Genomic DNA, 9,053 nt, shown 5'->3' with positions numbered 1-9,053 from the left:
TATTGGAAAAAACATTTCATAATAATAATAATAATAATAATAATAATAATAATAATAATAATAATTATTATTATTATTATTATTATTATTATTATTATTATTATTATTATTATTATTATTATTATTATTATTATTATAATAATAATAATAATAATAATTATTATTATTATTATTATTATTATTATTTTGTCATGTTCTGAACTTTGGCTTGATGATAATTTTAAGGACGTGTTTAACAAATTATAACAATGTCAAGTCCATTTAAAGACACCTATATAGTGCCTATAGGTACAGTGACTATCCTAACTATAAAGTTTTAGCAACATTTTTTAAAGTGTTGCTAAAACAAAAGAACATTTTTTATTATTTAATATTATTTTTTAATTTAAAAAATAAAAATAACCAAGTGTTACTAAAATTTTGAAAAATTTAACTTTAATTTTAACAATATTTTTTAAATATTAACTAAAGAAGCATCATTCTCAATCTAAACCAGCAGTGTCACCAAAAAAAAAAATCTAAACCAGCAGTAGTAGACTAGTAGTAACACACAACAAAAGGTGAGAGTCAATGTCAGCAATGCATCATTTTATTTACTATTCTTAGATGATTCACACCAGAAATTGACTAGGGTTTATTTACCCAAGAGCTAAGAATTGACACTTCTATGTTTCATGTGTGAGTGACACATGAAGGTCCCTACCATGCCCTCATTTTCAAAAAGACAAGTGCATATATAAAATAAAAAGTGCTAGTTCAATTCAAATGTTTCAGCTTTTAATCCTAAAAGTTGTTCCTCTCAATAACAGAAAATTACTAATTCAAGCAAATTTTATGTGTATATCTTTAGAGTTTAATTTTAATGCACTAATAGTATAAAGCGTTTTACACAGTTGTGCAATCACATCCGTTCTTTTGTATGACCATTCACGCGATCAATGTGAAAGGTAGTTATTTTTATTGATGTGACATTACGTAATTGGATGCATGTGTAAAATTACTTTACACTGACAGTGGATCAAAATTAAATTAGTATCTTTGATGCTACAGTGCAAATATTTTAATAATTAATAACAAAACACCAAATGTGTAGGTATCCCTATGAGATCTTGGGGTGAGAATCTTACTAACCTTCCTTCAAAATCACACTACTTCAGGAAACACATAATAGGCTTCAACTCCCTAGTTTTCTAGGACTTCACCAAACAACTCTTTTTCTCTCTCTCATTACAGAAACATTGAGAGCTTGACATCAAGGAAGCATTGGTTTCTGAAACATGGACCACATAAGAAAGCAGGGTAACTCATGAAAGACAAACAAAAACTATTTAAGAATTTAAATGTAGCATGAAATGCGGAATAAGCAAGATGGATCAGTTAAACACAGTAATGAGTATAGATTACTCAAACATGGACAAGTTCCAAAAGGGTCAGTTAAAAAATGTAAGAATGCAGTTGCTGGATCCTACTTCATGTGCAACCGTAACATCGTTTTTCGTTTAGAACTTCAAAACCATGGCATGTAGAAAGAGGCTAGTGATGCCGATAGGCTCATCGAGTGCTTACAGAAGTTCTTATAGATCGTTGATCAAAGGAGTCCTCGCAACAGTAGTGAGGACTCTGAGAAGAGTAGCTTTTGCCCAACCATGGTTTGCAGCTTTCTAAACGGAAAATCGAACATGGTATTACTTATCAAATATGAACTTTGGAACGCATTGAGCATGGTCATATTGCAGATGAGTTGATGTAACAGTCACCATGTTCTGCAACAGCATTGTCTATAAATTCAACAAGATCTTCAGGTGTGTAGAACTGAGATGAAGTGTATGCTTTCAAAACAGTGAGATCCACTATTTCACCAGCTGAAGCTCTCTCGAAATCAAAGGACAAATGAGACTCTTCATGTATCATTGCATATGTTCTTCCTATATCCATGCACAATTTGCAAAAGCTAGGATCTTCAAGTGTTTCTATAATGTCCACAGCGCGATCCTGATTTCCTTTTAGAGCATGCCTGTCTTTCATCTCCGATGCAACCTTCCTTATGGATCCAAGATTCATCAATAAATGCTGAGCTATTGTTGATGAGATTTGAGTGATATTTCCATGTCTTCCATTTATATAACAAAGCAAGACAATGTTGGCCAAGGTGAAGCGTGATATGAAAGTAAAGAAGTCATAAAAGTTCATCCCTGTTTCAAATAATAATAACAACACCACTACTATTAATCATAAAATATATGTCCCTTTATCCGTAATTGAATTATCAGAAATTTCTTTTTCAATGAAATAAATCAATCTTTGAATGATAACTGATTATGCCATTAATACCCGTGTTAGCAGCAAGATTGCGCTGGCAAAGACCTTCGAAATCCTCACATACATCCTTGATGTCTTCTATGTATTCGTTGGCCTCATTGTAGTCCCTCAAAAGTAAATTCCACTATAATAGTACAGAAAATTATGATGCAAATTTAGTTAATTATATATTTCTCTTTAAATTTGACTCCCACACATGTAGTTGATCACATTGCTCAACTTACCACCCATGAAAGGTTATTCGCATTGAACCAGTTGTGGTTTATAGATATTGTATCCTCCTGAAATGTTAAGAAATACCATTTAATGATCACATCATCTAAAATATCCTTGATAGGTTCATCTAATGATTCTTGTTTAGAATAAAAAATCTAAGGCATATTCTGTTTCTGCTTTCATGTTCAGTGATTTTGGTATTAGGATTTTGTTAAGAAAACATGATTATATTCTTTTTGCATTTTTCTTCACAAACTTTGAAAATTGAAAAAACTGGAAGAAAAAAGAAAAGCTAAAAAGAAACCATATTGATCCTTGAATATGCTTCAAAACTCCATGTTTCAGAAGCTAGCTATATCGCTGCCTCTACCATCTAATGCAATCGACATTTTTTTAAACAGGGGAGTAAACATTGTGAGCTAAGTGATCCCAACAGAAGCATTACTTTATTTGGTCCATAAAAAATTCCAACTTTAAAGGGATTGTAGGAAACGATTTCAAAAGCAAGAGGGTATAAGTGTATAACATCGATAAACATAAGAAGCTAGGGCATACCAAATTATGAACTTGATGGTACCATCCACTGGGAACAAATATAATTTCACCTGCTTCTTGCATGCGTTCTAACCAGATAGCCTGCATACATGGGCAAATTGCTGAAGGCTAATGCAGAAGTTTCTCGGAATAAATAGGATTTACGACAAGATGGAGAGCTAAAATTTACCTTTTTGAAACCAGGAAATTTTGAGTCAGATACTTCATCAAAGATATTATATACACAATTTTTCATATTCCTAAATAAAAGTTGAAAGCAACTTAGCTCTGACAACTATGTACAAAACAATTCATAAAGTATTTTGAAACAACAACCAAGTGTTGTCTCATTGGGATCAATGTCTTCTGAAACAACATCATTAGTTTGTATTTGGCAAAAGAAATGAATTCATACCTGTCAAATACAAGATGATGTTGGGAAGGATCTAGAAATAGCCATCTCTTTTTTCCGCAAACATTTGCCGACCAGCTATATGACCGGAAAACATTGGCATGAAGAGGAGTCCAAGATCCTGCGAGAAGAATAAAAAGCTAGAGGTTAATAGTGGTAAGATTAGTACATAATCATCTGACATTAGTTGCTACTAGACCAATCAAACCTTTAACTCCCATGTATACGAAACGATAGTCAGAGCAACATATTTCGTTATTTTCTTGGTATGTGTCAGAATCAGTATGCATTCTGTAGTTGTCAAGATACAGGTTAAGCCAATCATCACAAAAGAACATTGGAGTTTTATAAGCTACATATTCTGGATACTCCTGCCAGAGAGAGAAAAGACGAAACCAGTGAGGAAAATGTCATCTGCAAAAGCAAGAATATATAACACATAAAAGCTCTGAGCCTCTGAATCTGATGTAAGGAGAGGATTCTCCATGCCAATAAGACAAATAGTCACCTGTTAACTTCTGTTTGTTCTTTCTAATGGTGTGTGTTTATTATATAAAGAAGCTACTAGGTCACAGAACACAGATTCGCAACTTGATATATAGGAAGGTTGCACTATAAATAAAGAGTAAAACAAACAGCCAAAAACTTTATTGACTACAATTCAAGGAAAGCAATGGTGAAAATCCTATTTAATTGCACCAGAGCCTTGATGAAAAGACACAAAGTGAATGAGAATGATAAACACTTAATTTTTGTAATACAAAATGCACGACGAACCTCTGAAAGGCTTCCTTAGTTCATTCACTAATCAGAGTCTCATATTGATATATGAATGATGCCATGTTTGAGAATGAGACAACATAAAATACTAACTTTTCTGGAGAGTTTGGTGTCCCCTCAAAAATAGGGTGAGATAAAAAGACTCAAGCATGTATTTCCGAATTCCATTTCAGGTTATTATACAAAGTTTATCTCTAAATTTTTTAGGAGGGACCAAAACCCACACGGTGAAACTTCAATGATGACACGCATATCAGAAACATAGACTAGGCTCCAGCTCCATAGGGCATACCTTTACAAAATGCCAATCCTTCAAATACGGTACAGAGTGACTATTGCTACATTGGACTGCAGAACCTTCAACATCTTGAAGGCAACGTCCTATAAACTCCGAAACCAGCATCTCCTCCCTTTTCTGATCGGTGAACTCTCTTGTGTCACAATCTGCAACCTTCCCTTTGACAAGCACAAACAAATTGACTCATTATTGCTATTCACCAACCCTTTTTTTTCCACTTTAAGGAATCCAATTCAGACCATTTGATTATAATCATCCATAATAACTAATCAATAATCAACCATATCTAAGAAATCAAATCTCAAACAACAAAACAAAGCACAAAAGATTATATAGCCATTCACCATTTTTACTTTTAGGAATCAAATTCATTCCATTTTTATTACAATCATCCTTAGTCCTTAATATATTACATCCAACAAAAACTAAAATTCCCAAAAAAACACAAAAAAGAAAGCACAACAATACATATTCCCAAGTACCAACACAAACTCCTCTTGCTACCCAATTACAATCAACTAATCATTTGATAATCAAGGTAATCAAATTCAAGAGTTCACCTAAACTCCACAAACTTAGATAAAACTTGAATCAATTTTAAAGTAAAAAATAAATAAAATTGGGCACCTAATATTAGCTCAAGGGTTTGAATTTGAAAACATTGCACTGAACAAGAGAAGCAATGGATAATGTACCTGAACTTTGGAATCCCCAAAATTTGTGGAGAAAAATTGAAAATTGGGGTGGCCAAGAGGGGTGACCCAATCAACTCAAAAGAAGAGTGACAAATTTTCCACATTTTACATTTAAAATAAATAAATCTATCGAAGTCTTTTGCCAACTCCAATAAGCAAATAGCATTTAACAGTTTGTTGTCATTTCCAGAGAAACTAGAATGTGTTGTGTGCTGTTCACTGTCCCAAAGTGTTACATGAAGCATAAATAAACAATAGGAATATGAGTAAATACTCATAGTAGTCCCTGAGATTCACGCAATTATTCATAGTAATCCTTAAGATCTCGAATTTTCTATTGTAGTCCTCTAAATAGAGTTCCGAGCACTCAAACTAGTCCCTGACCATATTTCAGGTAATGACTCATCACCGGAGCGCTGACGTGGCCTAGGATTGCCACGCTGGAAGGCTGCCAACGGCTAGCTGAGCTGGCTAAGTTCCAATTTTTACCCAGATTGGTCCCTCCTAGTATATGTAACCCTAAATCCCCAAATTCTCATACACCTCCCCTCTTCGTCTTGCTCACCTCTTCTTCTTCTTCTTCCATGCACTTCTTCCTGTTCATGCACTCTCATCCAGGGCTGCTACTCATGTCGATGATGGGTGGAGGTAGCACTGCAGGTGAAAGCTCTGTTCATTCCCCATCTAGCTGGAACCGGACTAGAACGCAAACGAAGAGCAGAAGATCGGCCCCGCCAGAATGGTGCGGCTGTGGCTGTAGGCCAGTTCTCAGATGGTCTGGCACATATTCGAATCCGAATAAACCGTTCTATGGCTGCCCCAATTATAATGTAGGTTAGAATAATCACTTGTGTTGTTGTTATTCTCCTCCCTTGACTATTCTTGTGTTGTTATTATTCTCCTCCCCTGACTGTTCTTGTGCTGTTCCTCTCTAAACTTTGATCCTTTATTGGTTACAAACAAGTGGGAAGAGATGGTGCGGGCTTTTTGTGTGGGCAGATTCTATGAATGAGGAGCAGGTTGAAAAGTCAGAATCGTCTGGTGATGAAGTGAAGATCAACTTTGATTGGAGGCTTTGAAGGTTGCAGGAGGATGTCCATATGCAAAAAATGATTACCCAGTTGTTAGTGTTAGCTGTGTGTGTATTGACAGTGTTGTTGGTGATCCTGTATTGTAAATGATGAATGAATTGGTGGTTTTGGGTTCCTTGTTATCAACAGTTGTAAAAATCTGCTTCTTGATGGAATGAAAAGTGGTGTTAACTATGAAATTGTTGTTAAGATAAATTCCATAAATTCCATTGTTTATAAAAAAACAACAAAAGCTGACTGTAAAAGGCAGCCTAGAAACCATTATGCTGCTATCTGTAGTTTCTTCAAAAGCAAGGCCAAGGCATACCAAAAAGGTCTTTGCATCACAGTTCACCATCTAGTCATTATACGATGGAAAAAGACTAATAACAAAAAACAAAACAGAAACTCCTAAGTACATATATCTAAAGTATTCAATTCTTCTTTCTTGGTGGCTTAAATCCTGGCGTTGGGATGAACTGCATCAAGTTGGTAAACTTTGAAGATGTTGCTGAAGATGCACCCTGCAAGGGATTCACTGTTGGTGCGGTTGGAAGCATAGAGAATCGTCTTCTTGGTGACAGCTTCGATGGTCTTTTTGGTCCAGGATCCTATAGGAGAAATAAGTGGCATTAAGTATTATTTATGCATGGAAATAATAACATACTCAAATGTAATATTTTAGTTACTTTTTCAGAATCCTCTTGCTCAGAAGCAAAAGGCTGAGTTAAGTCGATCTCCTGGGGATTGCTTACCAAATCTGCTTGGCCAGAATCGTCTTGGGGCTGCTGAACAGGATGCTCAGGCAGAGGATGTACTTCATCATTTTTCTTCTTCTCAGTCGCCTCGGCGGCAGCGGCTGCAGCAGCAGCAGCAGTAGCAGCATCAGCATCTCTTTTCTTTTTGCAGCCTCTCTTCGTATGCCCCTTATCACCACAGTAACTGCATGTAAAGGCACCCAGCTGTCTCTTTAGGTGTACACTATCTGCAGTGTTGCCTGAGAGTTTTGGGTCAACTTTAGGCTTCTTAGTTCCAAAACCACTATTCTCATCCGCATCCATCCTCCTCTTCATCTTTAGTTTTCCAGGTTTTGTCTTGATTTTAGGGGCATTTGGCCTGTTACAGTCCTCTGCTGTTTCCCACATTGGTTGATCCGGAATTGGATTAATGTGGTGGTTATAAGTTTCCTTGTATGAGTCTATGGTCAGCCATCTGTGACAGAAGTCTTCTGGCTGCTTATTCACACGAGAGAGGGTAGCACAAGCGTGCACACACGGAATACCTGCAGGTGCCAAACAGTGAGATGAACCATAATAATAGTTATGGTTAAAGAAAGTAAAATGCATAAAGACAATTAACTTACCCGTTAGCATTTAAAATTGGCATGTGCACAATCTTTTTCCTATGTCCACAACATGGTTAGTTGGATGTCCGTGCACCTCAAATTTTTCGTATCCGTTATCCCCAGTCCAAATAGGCTTCCAATGCTTGGATTCTTTCCTAACCTTTTCCAGCCTGCTCTTTATAACAGGTGTGAGCTTCCCAGTGTGATTCTGCAGCTTTACCTTGTTTTTCGTTATGGTACGCATAACAAACATCCTTACCTCCTCCAGCAATGTTATGATGGGTTTGGCTCATGCATCCTTGATCTTAGCATTGAACACTTCGCAGGCATTGTTACAGATGCTATCCAACTTCGGCTTATGGCTGAATAAGCTTCTGGTCCAAGCATCCATCGGCCACTTCTCTAAGTATGCCCAAGCATCCTCATTTAACCTTTTGATCTTCTCCATTCCATCCCTGAATTCTTGGTATGTTGTTGCCCTTGCATATTCCCACAGAAGTCCCCTTAGCTGTAAGTCCTTCCAATTCTTGTTGAAATTTTTCCATAAATGCCAGACGTAGAAACGGTGATGCACATCAGGCATCACCACTTTCACTGCTGATATCAGTCCCTGCCAGATTCAGTAAACATTATACACATTGTACACACATAATGATCCCTGACATTATAATCGTGATACATAATAGTCCCTTACATTTGATTACTATCCCATAATAGTCCCTACAATTGAAGGTCGTGACTCATACAAGTCCCTAACGTTTAATAGGACATCCAGATTAATTAGACAACCAGTCATTACAAGTTTTCCATATAATGCATACAAGCATAACGAAAGCACAATTCTTCAAGTAAGCATAACAGCACAATGGTTTTCCTAATAACTAACCATCAAGATCCAATCATCTAAAAATTAAAGCAGATAAGCAAAACAGCAAAAATCTTTCCAAAATAACTAACCAACATACTGGAATGGAAGCACAATTCTTCAAGTAAGCATAACAGCAGAATTCTTAATATTAAAAACTAACCATCAATATCCAATGATCTCACAATTAATTCAGACAAGCATAACATCAAAGGTCTTACCCTAAAAACCAACCATCAAAATCCAATGAAAGCACAATTCTTCACAGTAAGCATAACAACACAATTCTTAATATAAGATCACATAAAATCAAAGCAAGACATTCAAATAAAATCACACCTTTTGCATATCCGATATGAAGCACCAGTCATGATCTTTATAATGCCCCAAGTCCTGATGAAGTAGCTCAAGAAACCATCTCCATGTCTCTATATTCTCCACTCTGACAATAGCCCAGGCTATGACATAGATATGATGATTTGCATCTAACCCCACGGCTGACAAAATCTGTCCACTAAA

General features: G+C 35.9%; 2 protein-coding genes across 2 annotated transcripts; both read right to left on the bottom strand.

The window, feature by feature from the left end:
- Positions 1,015–5,438, bottom strand: LOC107632417 (jmjC domain-containing protein 4). Its single transcript, XM_021120110.1, has 10 exons — positions 5,426–5,438; positions 5,255–5,328; positions 4,554–4,712; positions 3,690–3,852; positions 3,485–3,602; positions 3,260–3,329; positions 3,091–3,171; positions 2,544–2,600; positions 2,332–2,443; positions 1,015–2,192 (listed from the first exon to the last, which is right to left on the bottom strand). Exons 1-10 carry the CDS (start codon positions 5,436–5,438, stop codon positions 1,726–1,728), a joined length of 1,314 nt encoding a protein of 437 aa, XP_020975769.1. The 3' UTR covers positions 1,015–1,725.
- Positions 5,403–8,541, bottom strand: LOC110269557. The gene is made up of 3 exons (XM_021117507.1): positions 7,688–8,541; positions 7,080–7,606; positions 5,403–6,935 (listed from the first exon to the last, which is right to left on the bottom strand). Exons 1-3 carry the CDS (start codon positions 7,695–7,697, stop codon positions 6,759–6,761), a joined length of 714 nt encoding a protein of 237 aa, XP_020973166.1. The 5' UTR covers positions 7,698–8,541; the 3' UTR covers positions 5,403–6,758.

This window comes from Arachis ipaensis, chromosome B03 (assembly GCF_000816755.2).
Source record: "Arachis ipaensis cultivar K30076 chromosome B03, Araip1.1, whole genome shotgun sequence".
Classification (NCBI taxonomy): Eukaryota; Viridiplantae; Streptophyta; class Magnoliopsida; order Fabales; family Fabaceae; genus Arachis; species Arachis ipaensis.
This window is presented reverse-complemented; position numbering and strand designations above follow the sequence as displayed.

Bases quoted from the DNA above. Each gene is read 5' to 3' on its own strand.
- LOC107632417 (XM_021120110.1), bottom strand. The intron at 3,603-3,689 runs GTTTGATTGGTC...TTCTTCTCGCAG, and splicing joins CGTATACATGGGAGTTAAAG to GATCTTGGACTCCTCTTCAT. The intron at 2,193-2,331 runs GTATTAATGGCA...TATTTGAAACAG, and splicing joins CAATCTTGCTGCTAACACGG to GGATGAACTTTTATGACTTC.
- LOC110269557 (XM_021117507.1), bottom strand. The intron at 6,936-7,079 runs GTAAGCAATCCC...TTTCTCCTATAG, and splicing joins ATTCTGGCCAAGCAGATTTG to GATCCTGGACCAAAAAGACC.